The sequence below is a fragment of the Barbus barbus genome (assembly GCF_936440315.1).
Source record: "Barbus barbus genome assembly, chromosome: 6".
NCBI lineage: Eukaryota > Metazoa > Chordata > Actinopteri > Cypriniformes > Cyprinidae > Barbus > Barbus barbus.
This window is the reverse complement of record NC_136734.1, coordinates 729,345-753,448: the sequence shown is the minus strand read 5'-3', so window position 1 is coordinate 753,448 and position 24,104 is coordinate 729,345. Positions and strand designations below refer to the sequence as shown.

Sequence of the window (24,104 nt, the reverse complement as noted above, 5' to 3'; positions counted from 1 at the left end):
GACCCCTTTAAGTTTACTTTATTTTGAGCATTTCACCTGTATTACACCAAAAATAAGCTCAAGTGTTTGAATGTTTGAAAGTGCAGAATTCAATACATAAATAGTAGTGCTGACTACCTGATTCTGACAGTCCTCACCTGTGTGGTTTTGCCTGAGCCGGTCTCACCCAAAACCAGCACCACCTGGTTCTCCCTGATGGTTTGTATGATCTCCTCCTGGCGTTCATATACGGGCAGCGCTCTCCGGAAACAGTCCAGTTCAGACGGGCCTCGTTTCTGAGGAACCTGAGAAATACCGTGACTCAGACGCCCGCTGGTCCTGCTTTTACTCTCTGTAGGAATCAGCCAATGCATGAAGAACATAAAACGAAAAAGAAAAAAACATTTTATTTTATATTCAAATGGAAGACCATACTTAAAAATATTACCAAAAATGTTTTATTATTTTTCCCAAATTTCATTTTCTTTTATTTAAAATTTATTTTTTACTTTTTTTTTCCCAGTTTTAATATTTCTGAATACTTTTTTTTTTTTCCTGTGTTGATTCATCTGGATTCTGCTCTAATGCTAAAATTTTATTTCAGTAATCAAAAAGCATGTCTAAATAATTAAGAATAAAAAATAATTAAAAACATTTTTAAACAATTTATTAAAGGTTTAACAAAACTTAATTTTTAAGGTCTTATGAAATGCAATGTCAGAATTAATTTTATAATGATTTTTATTTTTCTTCAGTGTTTTGTGTTTTAATTTTTCTGCACTACGTTTTAATTAAATAGTAATAAATAAAAAGCATGTTTAAAAATGATTTATTAATCAAAATGCATTTCACAATATTAGTGCCCTATCAAATGTTTTGTTTTTCAGAAATTCTATATTACCCGTTTTATTTTTTCTGTATTTATGACTTAATATTAAATTTGATATTATCAAAAGTTGCATTTATTATAAAAAATGCTGGTAATCAAACATAGTCATAAAAAGTATACAGTTTAATTTATCTTTTAAAATGTAATCGTATAAGTGTTGCACAATGGAGGTTTAACGTATTTACTTCTAAAATAAGTATGATTCTATTATTAATTTTACTAATATTTTACTTGAGAAGTACATTCTGCTGTACAATAGGAATATATTTCTGTCATAATTTCTTCAAGTTAAACCAAACTTTTATTTTGTCAGGTTGTGGTGAAGCTCTTTGAGTTTGGGTGTCTCCTGCAGTAGGAGACTCACCGCTGGCGTCAGGGGAAGGGAAGACGGCTCTCTCTGTGCGCGGCTGTAGTTCACTGCGCTCTTTGTGGGTGATGGGGAACCTCTGCAGCAGGCTCTGCACCATGTGTCTGGAGTTCTGAGAGAGGTTACAGGTCATGATGGAGCGAGACGCCTCCGTCCCATCCTTCTTCTTCACTGTGAGATATCGACTGGAGCCTTTCCTGCGACAACAGTTCACATATTATTCACATTACTATTATAATGTACATTATTATTGAGTTATTGAACTGTATTGCACTGAATAACTATAGTTTTCAGTTGAGCTGCTTATAAATTTTATTTGCTTCACAATTGATGAATTTTACAACATTAACAGGGTTATTTTCCTGTTTATTATTGTGAAGCTGCTTTTAAACAATCTGTAATGTATAAAGCATTATAGAAATAAAAGTGACTTTAAGCAAAATAATGTTTTTCAAAGCAGCACAGAGGTTTGCTCTGGGGTCATCTGAGCAAACAATAATCATTTGAGAAAGAGATAAATCCACTAAGGTATCAATAAACCACTCTGATTCAGTCGGAAACCAATAACAGGAAAACAGATCATGGAAAAAGTAGTAGAACAATTAAAAATGTAATCTTAAATACCTCTGTCTTGTTTTGGGCCGGTATTTAGCCATAATGCTGTACACCAGCATGCATTTGTAAAGGTGCAATAAAAGTCAGTTCTGCATGACTGCATTTGACTTGCAAATTCAACTTACCCTCTGCTTTTTGAGACATAACCCAGGGACTGAGCGAGCCGATGTATGAACGCTCTCTCAGAGTTTGTCAGTGAAGAAGGGAAATCCAGCTCTATGAGACACAACAGCATCTTTAAACTCTTAACACAGACATGCCCAAAGCAGGGTCAAAGTCGGCCCACGATGACCTTTGATTTGACCTGCCATGCTACATCACAGGAGGGAGGAAAAATAGGGGAAAAACATGCCACTGAAGCATATTTTCATAATTTTGGTTTTGTTTTATTTTGAAATGTTAAAAAAAAAAGTGAATTTGACAAAAAAAATTGTTATCAGTTTAATTGGGTAAAAATAATAATATTAGTGCTGTCAAACGATTAATCACATCCAAAATAAAAGTTTGTTTACATAATATTTGAGTGTGTACTGTGTATATTTATTACGTATATATAAATACAGAACGAAAAATATGGTATGATGCTATTAATAAAAATATGCAATGTTTATATATTAAATATATTTATATATAATATAAATATTTACATTTATATACATGTAAATACTTTCAAAATACATACTGTTTGTGTGTATTTATATATATACACATAATAAATAAACGCAGTACACATACATATACTATGCAAACAAAAACTTTTATTTTGGATGCGATTAATAATTTGACCGCACTAAATAATATACGATAAACACAAACTAATATATTATAGGTGGATATAATGCAACATTTACTTTTAGTTCAAGTTTCGACCCTTTGTATTAAAAAGTTTGGGCATCTATGCCTTAAAACAATAAAAAATGGAAAAGCAATAAATGATGATAAAGAGCTTTTAGCCGGCTTTGTTCTCAACCTCAGTTCAGACCTTTCTCGTCGCTGTACTGGAACCTCTCCAGGGCGATATTTACAGAGATTTTGACCTCTTCATCGATCCTGATGTCTTTGAGTCCTTTGGCTTTCAGAGAAGTCGTCTGTTTAGATGATTTCTGGCCTCCGCGTGACATTTCTCCCTGCATGCAAGAACAGAAATAATGGATTATTGTGTCAGTAACTGCACATTTAACTGCATTTTCCATATCTGCATTTAATTGTTCTTTTATTATTAACATAATTGAGTATGAATGAGCTGCCTTCACAATACAGCTGATATCTTCAATGATTTACCCGCGGTCACGCCAGCGCGATTGTAATTAAGTGTGCTTATGGTAATTGCAGGACCTACATGTAATAATATCTCATATCTCAAAAATGCTGCAGTAAAATAGTTTCATATGAGGCGTGCATATAGTGTGGGACGTCCTGTTTAAGAACTGCCCATTCATTTCATCTGCTTATTAGAAACAGGGTCGTAATATCCCTCTAAAGTGTATTAATGTCCCATATCTCCTTTTCTACGAATCTTGCATGGAATGCAGGTAGAATAATATAGTAGGCCTAATACAGATACAAAGACAGCAATAAATAACATGAATATTAAGCAATGTACATAAAATAAACAAAGAATTACGAAAAATGCTTTGAATGCGCGCTCCCTGTGTGTTGGTCCCGCAATTACCGTAAACACAGTAATAGCGATATAATCATATCAAAGTACTGTATTTGACTTGATTAGTTGTATTATAATAATTACCTACCCAAGTAAGATTTAGAACAAGCAAACAGAAGATATAAATATGAAATATAATGATGTTTTAAAGAACTCAGTGCGTGTTAGCTTCTGAAGCTAACTTCAACTGATGTATTTAACGCTAAAATACTGTCCTCACCACACTGACACCTGCTCACATAGCATAAAGAACAAGAAAAGGTCGTGTTTTACCTCAAATGTTCCTTAATATTGTGTTTTTAGCTGCTGAGTCCATTCATTGAGCTTCAGGAGCATCATTACACTGCTCATTCACAGGACGATAATCATAAAACCAAATCATCTTACGCGTTTGGAGTATCTGAGGAGAGCAGACCGGTGAAAGCAGACAGCTGTGAGGAATCCGGAGACTTTGATTCGGTTTCTGTCACCGATGCGAAGCGGTTTGTGTTACTGTCGGTAGAGAGAATCGAAACTGACGCGGCGCTCCGTCTGCGCATGCGGCTCGAGCCACTGACGTCAGCGGCGTGCGTCACACGCATTAAAGATGTATTATGGTTAAAACCTATTGGTAAACAAAGTCGAGGAATTAACCTTTAAAACATTTTACGTAGATACCCAGTAAATAATTTTCTTGTTAAATTTAAAAAATGAAATTGATTTGAATTGTTCTTTTTGTAACATGGTGACTGAAACTTTGTTTCATTTATTTTGGCATTGCTCTCATGTACATTTTTTTTTTTGAAAGATTTGACTAGATTTATAATTAATAACATTGAACCCACATTTTCTTTGTGCTTAGGGCTATCAAATGATTAATTGCATCCAAAATAAAAGTTGTTTACACAATATGTGTAGGCTACTGTGTATATTTATTATGTGTATATAAATACACACACATACAGTATATTTTGAAAATATTTGCATGTATATATTTATATATATATGTTATATAATATATAAATATATTTAATATACAAATATAACAGTTTTCAGAAATATATACATGCATGAGTGTGAATTTATATAAATATAATAAATATACAGTGTTGTGTCGTCCCCAAGCAGTACAGGCCCCAGGGGTTCTGTGCAATCAGGCTTTTTAATGGGATAAAGGTGCTCAAAAACAACGTATACAACATCAACATAACTTTAAGACACAACGAAGACGGTTACTGAACTCAAGGCTTATAAAGAACACAAACTAATGAGGAATAATGATAATTAACTAAACAAGGACAGGAAATACCAAATAAGGACAAAACGGAACTAAATGGAAACGGACACGTGACACACAGTACACACACATATATTAGTAAATTAAAACTTTAATTTGATTAATCCAGATTACATGGAATCAGTTACACCCAGATCTGCCGACATATCCACTACAGTTACATCAATAGCTGGCGACAAGTGACTGTATTATAAGCCAGTTTGAATCAATCATTCAACCGATTCGCTCCTAATAAACGAGTCTTTGACTTTTTATGTTAGAATAAGAAGTTTAAATACATTTTAAAAACTACTCTGTTTGCCCGGAAGAGCTATCTTTTTTCTATATGGTCATGTGACCATGATGCTATCCAGAGTTTTGCATCCCTGGTGTCCAGGTATGAAGTGAACTGTGAGAGTGCAACTTTTTCCAAAACCTTAGAAATGAATGGTTGTTTAGAAATAGGCCGGTAGTGATTATGCATGGTGGGGTCGAGATGAGGTTCTTTCTATAGGGGCCGTACAATAGCATGTTTAAAACTTTCTGGAAATACCCCAATTATTGTGTATATGTACAGTATAATAAATGATATTTCATTATATGATTAATATCATGTTTTTAAATATGATGGTTTCATTCTAAACATGGTGATTATCTCTAATATGGACACCCAACATAATATATGATATTTACCATCTGAATCTAACCATGTCAACAAATGGAAAAGTCTGCCATCTATTAATTATCATGTTAATTACTGTGGGGGGCGCTTTTTACCCAGAATACCATACTTATACATATTCTTTCGTTATTTAAAAACGGTTTGTCACGGGTGGAGAGAGACGAAGACTCAATTGCTGTCAGAATGGTCTTTCTCTTAATAATCAAATGAAACAAAAATGAACAAAAACCACCCCGAGTGGGAAAAACAGGCAGAGAACTGTAGTACAGGCAGACATGCCCTACACACACAACATCAAACATCTGACATTTAAACAACGAAACAGCACAGGACTGCAGACACCAGGAGAATAAATGGGGAGACAAACGAGGAGGACACAGGTGGAGTCACTGAAACAATAATGAGATAACAAGGAGGGCGGGGTCAGACAACAGACAGGCCCTGGTTGGCCACCAGATGTCACCGTGTGTGTGTGTTTGAGCACATGGCTTGTTGTGTGTTGTTGGTGCCATGTGCTCAAACACACACACACGGTGACATCTGGTGGCCAACCAGGGCACACCAGCAGGACCGTGACACTGTTACTTGAATTATTTTAAACAAAACTGAAAATTAAGAAGGACTTTGTCTCAAAATATATGCATTGATTTAATTTGATATAAAATATAAAATACAAGCACACCTGGTGCAACTAACGAAGCCCTTGATCTGTTTTGCAGATTTGTGTTGTTGTAAGAAATTCTATTCAGGGGATTGAAAGTGTGTGTATAGCAACACAAACCTGTAGTTCAATGTGATTTTCATTGACTCAGTAATGCTTGGCAAGGACATTGTTTTATTTGATATATTTTTGTTGATATTACAGTAATTACCACTGTGCATATTCTGTCTCCAAATGATGAGCGAGTGAGAGATACCCCAAAAAGAGTCCACTCAGTCAGCTGGTTCTGAGACTTACTAACCTGACTAAAGCCCTATTCACACGGGATTGGTATCAGCTGGTGACCTCCAGTCATTTGTAATAATTGTGGAGGTTGTCTGTGATAATATTAGTCCCGTGAGAGTCAGCATCTCTGTGATTTGCCCAGCATTTCGCGGGTCGTATATCATTTTTTTAAGGTTTTTGTTTCCTGTGCGGATTTTTATCCATCTTTCGCGAAGAATGGAGTATTTTGGCATGCTGTCATATCTTACACCAGACAGTTTGCAGAAAGAGAAAGCTGAAAAGGTGTAATGTATTACAAATAAATCAAGCATAAAGCTTGAGATATTATTTTAACCTGGTGAAATGTAAATGACACAGGGCACAAAACTATTAGTTTCTTTTTTTTTTAAATCCATCTAATTGGACCATAGAACGGGACTCTCAAAGCCTTGACACCCGGAGATAAGTCAGTAATTTTGAGTAAAATCACAGGCTTCGTTTATCCCCTGCGAATGCACCACACGCAATTCAGAAGGGGGGGGGGGGGGGGGGGGGGGGGGTCATTTCAAAATCACACATGGTCCCCAGATAATACTAGTCCCGTGCGAATAGGGCTTCACTAGCCAGTCTCAGACCAGCACTGCTTCTCACCCAAACATCAAAATCAATCAAATTATCAAACAATCTGAAAATATATATCTGGAACACTGGGATCAAGAAACCAAAACACAAAGTAAATTACAACTCTATCGAACTATAAAATTAAATTATGAATTAGAAGAATATCTCCAGAGTGTGAAAGACACAAAGCAGAGACAGATCCTGAGCAAGTACAGGCTCAGTGAGCACAGACTAGCCATCGAGACCGGCAGACACAGAAAGAGCTGCTTACCCAGAGAGCAAAGAGTGTGTGTTCACTGTGAGACAGGAGAGATCCAGACAGAGACACACTTCCTACTTCACTGTTACCAATTTAAATCAATCAGAGACATATACATCAACAAATTCACAAACATCATGAAGAACTTTACAGCCATGACTGAAGAGGAACAAATAAAGATCATACTAGGAGAGGGACAGACAGCAGCACTGGCTGCGAGATACGCGTGTCTGTGTGTGTGTGTGTGTGTGTGTGCGTGTGTGTGTGTGTGTGTGTGAGTGCGTGTGTGTGTGTGTGTGTGTGTGTGTGTGTGTGTGTGTGTGCCACAGCCTGAGAGACAGCAGGTGAACGTGTGTAATGTGTGTATTATGTCTGACCTCAGTGTGTTTCCCTACTGTCCACCACAGTTACCCTCAGCCTGTGTGTGTTTATATGTTAAACACTGTGGTATGAAATGTTCACACAAGTTCTTATTTGTTACACTATTTATTTAAGTTTATATTATTATAATGTTTTTATTCTGTTATGTTTATTTTTTCATTGTTATTATATTTCTCCACATACATTTCAAGCTTGGGCAATTTTTATTATTATTAATATTTTTTACAGTCATGCCAATAAAGCAATATTGAATTGAATTGAGAGATAGCAGCACCTATCTCTTTATGCCATATTTGTATTATGGAAGAAGTGGACAATCACCCTTGGTTTTATGACCCTTTAATTGCAGAGCTGTGATTTATTTTGCACTAGATTCTTTCTTTTTCCACATTCCACATATTATTCCATATATCATTTTCATATATTTCTGCATGCTTTTAAGCAAAATAACAATTTTGTTAAGTTAATAACAAATATGAATTCATAATTCCAGCAAACACTTCAGGCAGGGAAAAAAAGCATTTCAAGCTAGCATTTCTTCTTTCTCCACCTCAATTTTGACTCTGACATAGGTAATTTTATCCTGATATTGTTCAGACGCTGGCCTGAATTCATCCAAAACTTTGTCATATTCTTCTAGGGCCTTCTTAAGTTGATCACGCTCGATTTTCCCAATGATGTCCTTAACAATCATGTCAATCCCCAAGAACACCACTGCCAACTTAACACAGGCAAATTTCCCTGCTACAATTATAGCATACGTTTTTGTTATGTTTGCCAGAGTAACTACATTATCAATTAAATAACCAACGAAAACAGCAGATTCCACAGTTGCAACACCGCAAACTGCTTCAAAAGCCTTTGAAATTGCTTTAAAGTCTGCAGAAGACAGAGACAGTTTCCGCAGGTTCTCATACAGGGTGGGTTCCAGCTCCTCCTTCAGTTCCCTGTCAATCCTCTCTACCTCTGCCATTATATTACACATGCATCCCATTATCAGAGTACAGTTCTCCCGAAGAGTAGCACTCTCGTTCAGGGCGATATGTTCGAAGGAGCAACTCAAGTACTTGTTCATAGCATCAGTCAGTTGGTTGGTGGTTCTGAAGTTGTTCTTCATCAGATCTTTAAGCTCTTGCCCTTTACGGATGAGCTGCTCCCTTCTCTTAGGGTTGTCAGGGTAGAAGATGTCACTCAACATTTTTCTTTATGTCAGGATCCTTAAGAAGAGAAACCATTTTAAGGAAACTAGAATTAAACAGACATTAATGCAAGTGAGCAAGTCAAGTCACCTTTATTTATATAGTGCTTTTAACAAAAAGGAGAAAAGGGCCATTATTCTGGCAGAAACACGTGTGCAATTTATATGTGACTCTGGAGCACAAAACCAGTCTTAAGTGCCAATTTTGTGAGATTGAGATTTATACAGCATCTGAAAGCTGAATAAATAAGCTTTCCATTGATGAATGGACAATTCATCAATGGAAAGATAGGACAATATTCCCTACTAACAATTCTTCACAAACAATATTCCGTTTGTGAAGATAGGACAATATTCCCTACTAACAATTCTTGGTTCCCAGAACGTTATTTTTTATGGTTTGTTTTTGGTTAGCCAGGAAGGTTTTCTTAACGGAAATAGAACGTTAGTTTTTGGTTTGTAGAATGTTCCCATAACGTTATTAGAACGTCCCCAACCGTTCGTTTTTGGTTTTTCGAACGTTATTGTAACGTTTCCCTAAGCTCTTTACTCCAGTATGACCAGTCCACTGCAGGTCAGTAATCACACAGACAGAGGCGCGCACGCAGTAAGTGAAGATGAAACAAACCCACGAGGTTATGATTTCTGTTATCACTGCTTGTGTCCTATCCTGGCTTAATATTACAAATTAAAACTTATTTTGATTGATATAATTTCTGGATTTTAATAAATGCTGCATTAAACGAATCTCAGGGCTCTGTATAGGTCATTACACACACACATTGGAAAGATAGTTTTACAGGGTTATATATAAAAATAACCTAAAACTAACCATTGTTCTCTAGAAGTTATCTTAGGTTATTTTAAAAACAACCACCCTGCAACGTTCTGGGAACATTATTTTATGGTCACAAAAAAAAAAAAAAACCTAAAAAGAAAGTTTTCCTAACATTAGTATTTAGTTCCCAAAAAATAATCAAACGGGAACCAAAAACTAACGTTAGGGGAACGTTCTGTGTTTGCTAGGTTTGGCTGAGATACAACTATTTGTAAATCTGGAATCTGAGGGAGCAAAAAAATCTAAATATTGAGAAAATCACCTTTAAAGTTGTTCAAATTAAGTTCATAGCAATGCATATTACTAATCAAAAATTAAGTTTAGATATATTTACAGTAGGAAACTCCCAAAATATCTTCATGGAACATGATCTTTACTTAATATCCTAATGATTTTTGTCATAAAAGAGAAATGTATAATTTTGACCCAAACAATGTATTGTTGGCTATTGCGACAAATATATCTGTGTTACTGATGACTGCTTTTGTGCTGCAGGGACACATATGCATATGATTGTATGCATCAAAAACATCAACCTAGCACCTTTAGGCTTACATCATATTAATAAGAGGCTGCGTTAACTTATTTCCACTAAATTCCCCATTTTGATATAAATGCGAGACAAACCATTTCAACTTCTGTATATAGCACATCTAGATTCCTGTTTTTAACCAGTACATAGAAAATAATTTAATAGGAAACTATTGCTACATTAAATAATTCTCATTATTTTAAGCATGTGCCATTTCATTCACAGCAAGCAATCATGCAACCGACCACATGAGTAGTGAATGCTTGAGTTTTATCACTGAGGTGTCATGCAAATGTATGGTTATATTTCCATATGAGAAACATTTACCATCTGAATAGGGCTAAAGCTGATGTGATTAAATTACCGTGCCCATAGTGTCTGCGTATTAACCACAAATTTTTGGAAGTAAGAATGTGTAGGAATTATAAGCACTTTAAAATACTCACAGCCTGGTACAGAAGACTCCTTTGTGGTCTCTCCTTTCTCGTTACCTTCAAATTAAAGCAAGATGCAAATTCTGTTATAAAATAAGTTTGTTTACTGATTACAATTTCTTTCTCTAGCAGTGGAAATATTGAACAAATATTGTAAGTTACAGTACTAACCCAAAGTCTTCAATCAGAGACTTCTGGCTCGGAGGCACTCTTCAGCTCGTGAGTCAGCATCTAATGTAACTCTTGTTATCCCGGATATTTAAAGATAAATTGGTGACCTCCCCAGTGAGGCAATCCAGACTGGAAACGCCCCTCTGAAAAGACAAGCTCCTGTCCTCTCGTCTGTATCACTTCTCACCCACAGCAACAATCTTCCTGCTTTTCTTCAATGTGATTTGTTTTATCATTATGTGATGACTGTGGCTCAGTTTGTAAAGTATGAGTAGCTGCTAGATCATTTTAGCTTACTAAGGGTAACTTACTGGGCATCTAAATACAGATGACCGTGATTTATAACCATAAGAGAAGGTGCTTGTCAAGAGAAGTGTTGCCAACTTGGCAAATTGGTTGCTAAATTTAGCTTCTTTTTTTTTCTCTTCCAAAAAGCTCCAGGCAAGAAATTTAGCTATTTTTAAAATGTATTTAGCATAAAAAAGGCACATATTTTCATCTAAATGACACAAAACGGGGAGACCATTGAACAGCTAGTCAGCCAAGCAGCAGAAAAAAAGCTGCTTCTTGCACTTGTACAATAATAATTGTTTATTTATGATACAGCATGTTATTAGCTTGTCACTTAGGTACACTCTATGAAAGAATATGTGAAAAATGGAAAAGCTACTGGTAATTTTCTGCCAATACATTGTGTTAAGTAGTAACCCTATATAAAATATCTGATCATAAAGATGTTCTTTATATTCTTTTACAAATAAAATGCTATTTTTGTGCGCATGATTTAGCCTACAATTTTTTTCCTGTATGTCATGTGCAGGGCTCCATAGATTGCTTAGCTTACAGATAATATGTTTTGTTTGAATCATCATTTTAGCGATTAAGTGCTTGGACTTAATTATAATGTATAAATTCCGCTCCTAAAAGACCAGTTTGTAAACATTTTCCTCTCAGCAATCACGAGACAAAATACACAATAAATCACACAATTAAGAAACACATGAAACTAATAAGTAATAATGTACTAAAATAAATTTATGTAGTAAAAATCTCTTCTTAGATGCCTTAATTGCTAATAACAATCTCTTCACAAACATGACAGATTTAGGGGTTGTTTCAAAGCAGCTTCACAGGCTGTGAGGCAACACGTAGATCAAATTGAGTCATCTCACAACCTTTTTCCAGTGAACCAGCAGTTATTGCTCAAGAATATTATCCTCATCATTTACTGTCAAGAACAAATCACACCCTTTTACTGGGTAACCTAAAAATGGCATATTAATTTCATCCTTATCTTTCAACATATCACTAAGGCCAGAACAGCAATTCTGCTTGAGCTAGCTTTATTGACATCCTACACAGCGACTGACTCACTCCACATGCACTGAATAAGCTTTGCTCATAAATACATGTAATGCACATGAATATAGTGCAGTGTTTAGGATTCATATAAACAGAACCTGAAATCAGATTGGATTCATTATGATTGACAAATATAGTGCATGTAAACATAGCTAGTAATTGAGGAGCTTAAGCACTCGATTCAAGCTCTTAATGGAAGTCACTGATGATTTAAACATCATTCATAGCAGTTTACATTAAGTTGCCATGACTAGCGCTGACGGAATGATCAAATTTTACACAATTTAAAAAAAAATTCTAGGAACAAACAGTTCTAGGAACTACTGTATCTGTGTCATAAGTGTATGCTGATTGGCTAAACGCATACGAAAACGCCCTCACCCGCCATGATTTAAAACACAGTGTAAACATATACCGTGTAAACATTGTTTCATACTGAGAGCATTTATAAACGGCATTTACCTGAAGACTTCGTCTTCGGCGTCTTGTGCTTCTATCAGCCTCAATGAAATGTAACAAAATTGTCGTTGGAGATTCTTAGTCCTCCTTTCCCTTCTTTCAATCGCTTGACGTATATGTCGAAATTCCATGTCCATTATTGTGAAATCCGCGAGACACAACAAAAACACAACTCCGATCACAGCATCCTCCATCCTACTGTTGTTAACATTGTTCTTCTTTGTTTACGTTGTTGAACGCCGCGTACAAATGATGTCGCTGTCGACCGGCTTACATCATTTCTTTGTACCCCCTTTCAGTGCAAATGCAACCCTTTAAATGGTACTGGGAAATAGTTCGCGCAAAATCGTCCCAGTACTTTAGTACTGTACTTTTAGTTCTGGAACTAAAGCAGTGCGAAAGGCCCTATAAACTGAGGTCCTCTATCAGACACTATGTCCTCGGGTACGAAATGTCGAAATAATTGGAGAAACCTAAAGCCTTTTAGAGGGATGAGTTTGCACGCTTTAGAGAAGCGATCCACCACCACCAGGATACAGGTGTTGGCGTCGGATGAGGGTAAGTCTGTGAGGAAATCAATCCCGAGATGTGACCATGGTCGTTGAGGAACTGGCAAGGGGACCACCTTCTGGTAGTCAACATGGGACTTTGGACTTGGCACACACTGAGCAGCCCCTTACATATAGGGAGACATCCTGTGTCATGTTGGGCCAGCAGTAACGATTGCAGAGGAGCGAGAGGGTTTGTTGGCTGCCTGGGTGACCAGAGTCATGAGAAGTATGAACTGACTCCATGAGAGTAAGGCGGAGAGTGGATGGTACGTAGAACTTACACTTAGGATCTCCGGCAGAGCAGGTTCTTTTCTGGTGGCATCGGCAATCTGCTAGTCGAGAGCCCACAGAATGGGACTGATGATAATGGAAGGGAGAATGGGTTCAGGATCGGTGGAGACTGGTTCAGGTTAGTAGACATGAGACAATGCATCAGCCTTTTGATTCTTGTTTGCAGGTAGATAGGTGACTGTAAATTCAAACTGGGTGAAAAATAAGTCCCACCTTGCTTGCTGAGGGTTCAGTTTTTTGGCATCTTGAAGATATTCCAGGGTTTCATTGGTCAGTGATGACTTCAAAGCAGTGTTTGGCCCCCTCTAGCCAGTGTCTTCATTCCTGTAGGGCGAGCTTGGTGGCTAACAACTCCTAATCGCCTATGTCATAGATGTGGTCCACTGGGGACAGTTTCTTGGAGAAGAAGGCACATGGATGGAGTTTCAGAAGTTCTCACTGCCACTGTGATAGTACCGCTCCTACTCCGGCAGTGGACGCGTCCACTTCCACAATGAACTGGAGGTCGGCACTGGGGTGTACCAGGGTGGGAGCAGTACTGAAGGCTTGCTTGTGCTGATTGAAGGCTTCAGTAGCTTCTGGTGTCCACGACAGAGACTTGGGCCCTTTCTGCAGGAGTGAGGTGAGAGCTGATGATGCTGAAAGTGAGCAGCAGGGACCAGAGGAAGAGGATACTTGAACTTAACAGTCTGTGAGTTGAGGATACAATAATCAATACAGGGCCTCAAGCCTCCATCCTTTTTGCCCACAAAAAATTTATTTCAAACTTTTAAAAAATCCAAAAGGAAAACACATAATAAATATACAAATGAATAACAATAAACAAAAAAACAAATTAACAAATACGAAAAAGATGCTTGAAGTGGCAGGGGAAGTGGATGGTAAAATGAACACCTGTTTGAGAGCTTCCTCAACGTACTCCTCTATGGCCTTGTGTTCCAGGATGGATGGAGTCTAGTTTTAGTAGACCAAATATTAGCAGATTTTAGTCGACTAATTCTACAGTGGACTTAGTTGACTTGACTAAATGTTTCTCCAGAATTTCCGGTCATTGGAAGTATCCATCAGTCTGTTTTGGAATGGTATTAAGGTTTGAATATGCAATACAGACACAGATTTAACGGTTGTAATACAAAACATGTATTTTATTTTATTTTTAATGTCAAAACACTGACTTTGGCTTTTTCACAAAGATAATCTCACATAAAATAAGCATAAGGCCTGCTGTATATAAATATACATGCTCCCTAAAAAAGATATGCATTGTCCCTGAATGATATGCAATGCATATGACATTCTTTCAAGATGAAGTACAATAAAAATTGAAATAGATAACCACCTAACTCTGAACTTACTGTCTTCTACTGTCTGTGCAAAATCAAAAACATTAAGAAAAATAAAGTGCAATTCTCAAAAATAATGATAAAACTATTGGTTGTAATGCCATTGCACAAGGTATCTAAATACAGAAAATTCACTACTGTTAATGTTCACGTACCTCAAGAGAAGTTAAATAACTGCTAGGCTACAATGTCTTAGAATGTCCTATCTACTATCTCCATCATTAGCACAAAGTCCTCATCTTCAATTGCTGTGAGTGGTAAACCTGTGCGTCCAATTCATCTAGCTATGGCCTGCTCCTTGGTCTGTTGTTCCTTCGATTCAGTTTTGTACTTTGAAGAACTTAGGAAAGCTGTAGAGATGGCCTGCTGCTGGGTTGCACTAGCAGCACTAGCTTTATTTTCACTTGGCCCATGGTCATCTTTGTCATCAGATGTCTTCTGTATCTGTGAGGGTGAATAATGGGGGAATCAAGTTGTGATTTTTTTTCTTTCTTGTCCAATTTCCTCAGATCGCTCCCTTTCTCTCTCTGACTCTCTCACACACACACACACACACACACACCCTTTGTCCAGCCATATACAACACCACAACATCTACTATAATAGTACATATTTGATTCAATTTAAGGACATTGAATATTTATACTCATATTAATTCAGCGAGACAATCGTCTGCAAGCTCATCTTTGTTCTCCTCCTGTGTAACTGCTGCTGTGTTTGTTTAGCTGTTGCGCCTGCATTTGCCGCGGCTTATTAAAATGGCTCTGCTGCTTCTGCATAGGTCAGCCTACCCTCAAAGATTCGCTCTGATTGGATTTCTTCCCAACTTGTCCCACAAAAAGAGTAGTTATGATTGGATCACTTCTCCATTCGTCCCTCCCTAATATTTTTGTCTCATTTTTATTCGTTGACTAAAGTGTCAGTTATATTTCGTCACATTCTTCATCATCATATCTGACTTTTTATTTAGTTTTTGTCTGTGAAAAAGGTTTGTTAACGAATATTTTTCGTCATAGTCTTCGTCAACGAAATGAACACTGCTGGGATGCCCAGAGTGTTATTATTAATTCCTGTGAAGCCTTCTCCAACCATTTCAAGGAGGTCTTTGGGGTCTCTGCGGGACGGCTGTCCGTGCAAGATCGACTCCTGCGATTACGTCAAGGAGAGTCCACCATTGACGACTACACTCTGGAGTTCTGCATGCTTGCTGCCACCAGCGGATGGAATGAGGCCGCGCTGCTGAGTGCATATCGACTGGGGTTGAATTCCCGTCTTCTCTCCCAGATGGCGATCTACGACGCAGCTGCACACCAGCTAGCCTTACCCGCCTCCGGGCCTCCAGTACCAGAACCCATGCAAGTGGACACCGCTTGTCTGTCACGCACGGAGCCTGCTCGCCGACTGCCCCGTGAGACCTCCACGCCCAGCGGTGAGTACACTTCAACTTGAACATGATGTTTCCACATTATCCTTACTGCCAGTGCAGCTACTCACCAGTCTCCGCCCTTGTCGACTCGGGCTCCTCGGGGAACTTCATATCTCAAACCCTCCTAATCAGGCTCAACCTACCTCATAAGCAGCAGCCCCGGGAGCTCCGAGTCGAAACCATTCAGGGAAACAGGATTGGAAAGGAGCAGAGGGTGAAAGACCACGCTGGGCTTACTTGACGAGCAACACAAATTAAGTGGCCACTAAAAAGGTAGGCAGTTTTTGCTTATATAAATGATTTATGTTGTTTGCCAGCTAGCCCTTGGTGGTAAGGACTCTTAAAAATTGCTCTTCCAAATTTAAAGAACAAAGGGTTTTGAATCCAGAAGAAATAATTGCATGCACAGAACTGTTTTACTGTTAAGAGGGCCTTTGATGGATAGCAGTGAATTAGGGCAGATTGTGCATGCGAAAATCTGTGTTTACTGTCAAGAGGGCCTTGGAGGATGGCAGTGGACATTAAGCAGATATACATTGCATGCAATGGTCTATGTTTATTGTTAAGTGGGCCTGGAAGGATAACAATAAACGTTAAGCAGATAAAGAAAAGAGATGCGCGCAAAGTCCTGTGGATACCGCTCTGTTTGTAATAAAGTACACAGAGGTCTGTACGGGTAGGCAAAGCCCTGCAGGATGCTACTTTTTTTTACTGTGTTGAGGAAGTGTATTAGTGAAAGAGGAAGTATCTGACAGGTAAAATAAATAGATAACAACAACAATAAAAACTCATTTTAAATAAAAAAAGGGTAGACAGGATGACTAATAAAAAAATATGACTGATAAAATAAAAATATTGGTCACTCCATTTTCAAAAAAGATAAAATAATAATAATTACTCCAGAGATCCAAAATCATGAAATCATAAATGCTGTCATCACTGACGATAATAAGATGGAAATGTTGATGGTCATGAATCCTACATTATACAGAGATCTCCAATTCTCTTCTCAAAGTAGCTCATGAGCAATTACAAAAAGTATGTGACTAAACTTTAAATGACACAAGCAAGTGACATTTGAGAAATTACCATTGGCTCTCTCAATTGCACAATGCCTACGACAATGATTCTAAACACATTAATCTATTAGATTTTGCTTGGAAAAAAATAAATAAAGAGGTTTATACTGCGGTGTTAAATTAAACTTTATGGTGACTGATGTTGTCCTGATGCATTTGAGATTCAGAAACTATGTGTAATGCTACCAGGTCTACGCTCAGTAGAGTGTAACGAAAAGAGTTCGTTTTATCCTATTCAGAATACATGGCATTCCACAGTTAAAACCATTCAGTTCACAATCAGATGAAATTTCAATAAAAGAAAAAAAACAAAATCATGTTTTTGGCCAAAAAGGGGGGTGTGAAAGAGTGTGAGAAAGTATGAATGATGGTGTTGTGGAGTGAAAGAAGGTGTCTGATGAGACACGGAGGCAAATCAAGTATTTTGCTAAAACAGCTGCAAATTTTAATATGTGGGCCCACAGGGCAAATTATGCCCAGTAAAATAATGACCATGAATGAATTTGGTTAAGTTTCCTGGTCAGGACCTAGGTCATTGTTGTGGCAGAAAGAAAAACAGTGGCACACTTGTGCAGTGCATTACATGGGAAGGCAAAGCAAGCAAGATTGCTCTGTCCACCCCACATCTAACTTTCTTTTCAGCATATCACGATGGAGCTGATTCTGTGTTAAAAGTATAAAATATTGTCTTTCTGATTGTTAACATAATTAACGTGGGTTGAGTGTTTTCCAGGTCAAAAGGCCTATGCTACTGAGCAATATAGGCCTATGAAATTATCCAGTCATATGGTGGAACTCAGTTTATAAAACAAAGAAATACCAGAAGTAGCAAATTGTTGAGAATAAATTTTAAATGAACTGAAAATGACTAAGGATGCAGATAATTGAATAAAACCACATTCTTTATTGCATTATAGAAAATGGGTATTAGCCCTATACTCATTGTATTGACAGCAATGGATTTGTGAGAGCTCAAGGGGCCAGGACAGCCCTCAACCCACATGAAATTTCCACAGGTCACACCAAGAAGGATAACAGGCCAGATGAGCAAATGAGCATGCTTGATCTCACTAACAAAAACTGTGAAGGTTTCTATTTACAGATGACAGCAGTTCCATCAAGGCCAGGGAATGGTTTGCTCCACCATTAAGAACCAGTGAGTTTGCAGTTATGATCTCGAGGAAGAATCTTGCATTGATCAGCAAAATGGTTGCAAAGTGACACATGGGTCCACAACTCTAACCTTAAAATACGACAACCAGCTTCAACAACCACACACAGCATGAAGTAAGGGATGAAGTGCGTGCTAGTAACGACCCTCCCTTGCCAACGAGGGAAAGACCATTGCAACGACTCGCAAAGAGTCACCCTGGTGAAGATGGAATGATTGATGGAACAGCTAATGAAATGATCTAAATACTTTGAAGCAGATGTGGGCCAACAAATGGAAAAGAGGAAGTGGAAAGAGAAGGAAACAGACAAGCAGAAAACTCAGGAGAGAGTGACGAGAAAAGACCAATGACACAAAGTGCAAACTGATGACAACTCAAAAAGAGATGAGCAAGGATCTCACATTCTTTTGTCAGAGATGCAAAAAAGTGAAAAGATATCTGATGATCATCACATGCCTAATGCATATTGTAATTCTACAAGCTCAAGCCATACAGCACCCAGACTTGCCTTGAATTGACTTTTCAACTCTCATCTGAATCTGGCAGTGGCTTTTACTTAATACAAAATGAATAAGAATTGGATGAAAAGCAAAAAATATTTAGATAATAGACATATTGTAGATAATAATCATAATATCAGTTATAAGAAAATTAGAAATTCAAATATTTTATGGGAAAAGGTAGAAGAAAATAATTGGTATAAAACGGTAAATTACACAGCAAAAAAATAAAACAAGGGGGGGGGGGGCTTAGTTTGCTTTGAAGTAAGACCAGTCTTGTATATTGTACCAATACTCATACACAGTTAAAGTTGTAGAACAGAATGTTTTAAGACAGAGGTTCTCAAACTTTTCCATTCCACAACCCACCTAAACATGTATAGGCTAATTTATTTCAAGACCCACCAAATAATTTGAGATAAAAAACAACTGACATTACGGTAAGCTTAATCTTAATTAAAAGTTTAATATGGTAGAAATTAAGTATTTAAGAAAAATAACCATTTTATTTTATAGTACAAATGTACATTTTCACTAATAATATTTATGTTTTAATTTCTTCATTTACAGATGAGTATATGAAAGGTCCATAAAAATTCAAGCTCACTCCGGTGAAATGTAATCCGTGCTGAGAGTGTTGCTCATCATGGTGTTAAGCACAGAAAATGCTTATGTGATCCGTCTGTGTGTGTAGGGGAGAGCGGAGCACAACCCAACACTTTTTATTTTAGCAAAGCAAAAGACGCGAAGCAGAACTATCTATAACGGTTTGGAGATTAAAATGATTGTGAAATAATTGTAAGAATAATAAACAGATGTGTCTCATTTTAAATAGGCCTAAACAAACCAAGATGACAAATTCATTTCAGCCAGAAATTTACTTTTACAATGATTAAATAAATGTTCAGCGATATCTTCAAAAGATTTTTTAACTTTGGGACATTTTTCTCTAGCCTAGTGATGATATAGCAATATGCTAGCGTGTGGAAATGTTTAAATCATGTAGTGTTACAATTAACCCCACATTTGTGCCCCGCTCACCCCGTACAAGTGAAATGCTTCTTACATACCATTTCTTTATTGGGAGGCAGCCAAATGCATATGAAGGAACGAAAACAACTTACTCTTTATATGGAGTGAGTGAGTTTCTTCTCATTAATAGACTAATGCGGACTCGGCCTCTTAATAGTGAACCATCGCTCTGAGACCCCCACTGTTGTTATAACTAGTGAATGCCCGCACTTCAAAACATACAACATATGTTTTAAATCGCGGCCTTTGCGATTCTAGTCTTAGATCCTGGGTTTTACTCCTGGAGGAGTTCCATCAAAACCACCCCAATCATCCCGCACCCAGAGGCCGTGGCCGTCCCCGTCGTCATGTTAGGGCGACAGGAGCCGCCCCTGGGGGAGTGTTTCCGGTTCCGGTTTATCTAATTAACGCAGCCTAAAAATCCTTTAACGGATTTGAATAATAGAAGTGTATTAGTGTGTTATGTGTAAGCCAGGTTAAAGGAATGTGTCTTTAATCTAGATTAAAACTGACAGAGTGTGTCTGCCTCCTGAACAGTGTTAGGTAGATTGTTCCAGAGTTTGGGCGCTAAATAGGAAAAGGATCTGCCGCCCGCAGTCGATTATGATATTCTAGACTAAATCAAACGGCCAGAGTTTTGAGAGCGCAGCGGACGTGGAGGACTATAATGTGATAAGAGCTCACTCAGGTACTGAGGAGCTAAACCATTCAGGGCTTTATAAGTAGTTAACAACATTTTAAAATCTATACGATGTTTGATAGGGAGCCAGTGCAGTGTTGACAGAACTGGACTAATGTGGTCATACTTCCTGGTTCTAGTAAGAACTCTAGCTGCTGCATTTTGGACAAGCTGTAGTTTGTTGATCAAGCGTGCAGAACAACCACCCAATAAAGCATTACAATAGTCTAGCCTTGAGGTCATAAATGCATGAATTAGCATTTCTGCATTTGACGCTGAGAGCATAAACATAGTTTTAAAAAAAATCATAAGGTACATGGTATACCCAGGGGTTAAGGTGAGTTGTAGCCCATCAGAGTGGAATTCACTGTCAACTACTGACTGTCGCATATTCTCTATTTTGTTATACTATTAAGTTCTTGTTTTTATTTTCCAGTTACCTGTATACGTTTGTAGTCCTTTGTTATTTTATTATTTATTGCTTTACCGTATCACAGTGTTGGCAACTCTTACAGATTTTCCTTGAAACATTGCTGTGATACAGAGTCCTCACAGAAGTCCTTATTTTATATATTTGGTTAAATATAAGCTTTGTGCAACACTTCTTTACATTACAGAAACTTGACATGTATTAACAGTTTTTTTTTTTGCAATGTATTTTTCTCTAATTGTTATCATAGGTGAAAACTGCATCAGCGGGGGAGGACTATTCTGCTTCCTCATATACTGCAGGGACAACTTTGCAAGCATATGCAAAAGATCTCCAGAAATTTGTCGACTCTTGCCCACAGCTGAAAAGAAAAACTGACAATATGCCTATTAAAAATAAATGTAGAACATGATTTTGTGTGTGTGTGTTTTACAGTTCTTTGTATTTTGTATAAGTGGTAGCAAATTAGTTTTTACTGCATTCTGTTCTTGGAAAAAAATCTGTTAAAATTGTTAAATAATAAAAATATTTCTTTGTTACAGCCCGCAGATGTTACTCTTACACAATAACTACACATAACAAGAGGGTAACAAGGCATCACTTTAGATTACAGCACGCGGATGTTACACTTACACAATAACTACACGTAACAAGAGGGTAACAAGGCATCACTTTAGATTACAGTCCGCGGATGTTACACTTACACAGTAACTACACGTAACAAGAGGGTAACAAGGCATCACTTTAGATTACAGCCCGCGGATGTTACACTTACACAATAACTACACGTAACAAGAGGGTAACAAGGCATCACTTTAGATTACAGCCCGCGGATGTTACACTTACACAGTAACTACACGTAACAAGAGGGTAACAAGGCATCACTTTAGATTACAGCCCGCGGATGTTACACTTACACAGTAACTACACGTAACAAGAGGGTAACAAGGCATCACTTTAGATTACAGTCCGCGGATGTTACACTTACACAGTAGCTACACGTAACAAGAGGGTAACAAGGCATCACTTTAGATTACAGCCCGCGGATGTTACACTTACACAGTAACTACACGTAACAAGAGGGTAACAAGGCATCACTTTAGATTACAGCCCGCGGATGTTACACTTACACAGTAGCTACACGTAACAAGAGGGTAACAAGGCATCACTTTAGATTACAGTCCGCGGATGTTACACTTACACAGTAGCTACACGTAACAAGAGGGTAACAAGGCATCACTTTAGATTACAGTCCGCGGATGTTACACTTACACAGTAACTACACGTAACAAGAGGGTAACAATGCATCACTTTAGATTACAGCCGGCGGATGTTACACTTACACAGTAACTACACGTAACAAGAGGGTAACAAGGCATCACTTTAGATTACAGCCCGCGGATGTTACACTTACACAGTAACTACACGTAACAAGAGGGTAACAAGGCATCACTTTAGATTACAGTCCGCGGATGTTACACTTACACAGTAGCTACACGTAACAAGAGGGTAACAAGGCATCACTTTAGATTACAGCCCGCGGATGTTACACTTACACAGTAGCTACACGTAACAAGAGGGTAACAAGGCATCACTTTAGATTACAGTCCGCGGATGTTACACTTACACAGTAGCTACACGTAACAAGAGGGTAAAAAGGCATCACTTTAGATTACAGTCGGCGGATGTTACACTTACACAGTAACTACACGTAACAAGAGGGTAACAAGGCATCACTTTAGATTACAGTCCGCGGATGTTACACTTACACAGTAACTACACGTAACAAGAGGGTAACAAGGCATCACTTTAGATTACAGTCCGCGGATGTTACACTTACACAGTAACTACACGTAACAAGGGTGTATGTTTGCGTAGTAGTTAAGAAAAATGTTGTAGTACATTTTATTCTACTTGCCTCAAACCACACACGGAAGCTCAAGTGCACCAACAGCACCACAGCTATCAAAAAAACATCAATTCGGTAAATGTACATGTGTATTATGATGGTATATTTATATGCTATATTCTGGGAGCAGCTGGAAACAGGTAATCTATCTTTCCACTACTGCACCTCAATGGAGATGATTCGCTGCTGAGATGACCATACACAATTCATCAGGTAAATTTTCATATCAATTTTTAAACCAAATCATACCAGAAACTCATTACAAAATTCCCCCATACTTTAGTAATCTCGACTATGGTGGTTTTTAACTTAAATTAATAAAATTAATTGGTTAATTACTAAATTATACTATAGTATAGGCCTACTATTTGTATCAGTGTCATGTAAGATATATGTTGTAATAATACAATAAGTACCCCATATGTACTGTAAAATATACTGCATCATATATTTTATGTTATTACAATAAGGCAACTTGTTCTAAATCATAATATTGTTGCAAAACACAGTACGTCATGCATACCACATACTCTTAGAATAGTTACGCATTACTTATGAAATACTAACAGTATAAATACTTTTAATATTCCAAGTCATTACCCCCTTATCCCCCAAACTTTGCACATTGTTTCCAGTTACCTACACGTACGTACAGCTGTAAGTTATGCTCACGCGGAAAATTGCACTTTGTGTGTCATACCACGTAATTTCAGAATAGGTGCCCTTTAATTATAAAATACTTACAGTATAAATGCTTTATAATCCAGCAGGTTATTACCCCCTTATTCCCCAAACGTTGCATATTGTTCCCTTATACCTATGAGTAGGTACTGTGGAGGCACTCTATAGTTATAAATAGGTACGCTGTAAATTCTGTTTAATTACTTGGTACATTGCGGCCTGTAATCTAAAGCGTTATCCAATTCTGTACATTTTTAGTGAGAAAACAGTTAAATTAAGATCTAACCTGCCCTTGGGGAACTCTGTTCAACCTGAGAGATCAAGCGGTCCAATGCTGTGGAACGATTTTCCGCCTGGTTCCTTTGAATCCTGTAAAGGCAT

The 24,104-nt window shown here is 37.5% G+C and overlaps 2 protein-coding genes across 2 annotated transcripts in view; both read right to left on the bottom strand.

The window, feature by feature from the left end:
- The window catches only part of LOC306871066 (3'-5' RNA helicase YTHDC2-like), a 36,339-nt gene extending 32,263 nt beyond the window's left edge, over positions 1-4,076 (bottom strand). Inside the window, exons 1-5 of the mRNA XM_079418752.1 lie at positions 3,901-4,076; positions 2,833-2,977; positions 1,976-2,066; positions 1,233-1,432; positions 138-331 (exon numbers count right to left, since the gene is read on the bottom strand). Of these exons, the coding sequence (XP_079274878.1) occupies positions 138-331; positions 1,233-1,432; positions 1,976-2,066; positions 2,833-2,971 (624 nt within the window). The 5' untranslated portion in view covers positions 2,972-2,977; positions 3,901-4,076. The remainder of the gene's footprint in view (positions 1-137; positions 332-1,232; positions 1,433-1,975; positions 2,067-2,832; positions 2,978-3,900) is intronic.
- A 3,659-nt stretch (positions 4,077-7,735) lies between these two features.
- LOC306871800 (single-pass membrane and coiled-coil domain-containing protein 3-like) lies at positions 7,736-10,871 on the bottom strand. The gene is made up of 3 exons (XM_079419968.1): positions 10,810-10,871; positions 10,651-10,695; positions 7,736-8,853 (listed from the first exon to the last, which is right to left on the bottom strand). The coding sequence occupies exon 3, from the start codon at positions 8,832-8,834 to the stop codon at positions 8,160-8,162; it is 675 nt and encodes a 224-aa protein (XP_079276094.1). The 5' UTR covers positions 8,835-8,853; positions 10,651-10,695; positions 10,810-10,871; the 3' UTR covers positions 7,736-8,159.
- Positions 10,872-24,104: the final 13,233 nt, after the last annotated feature.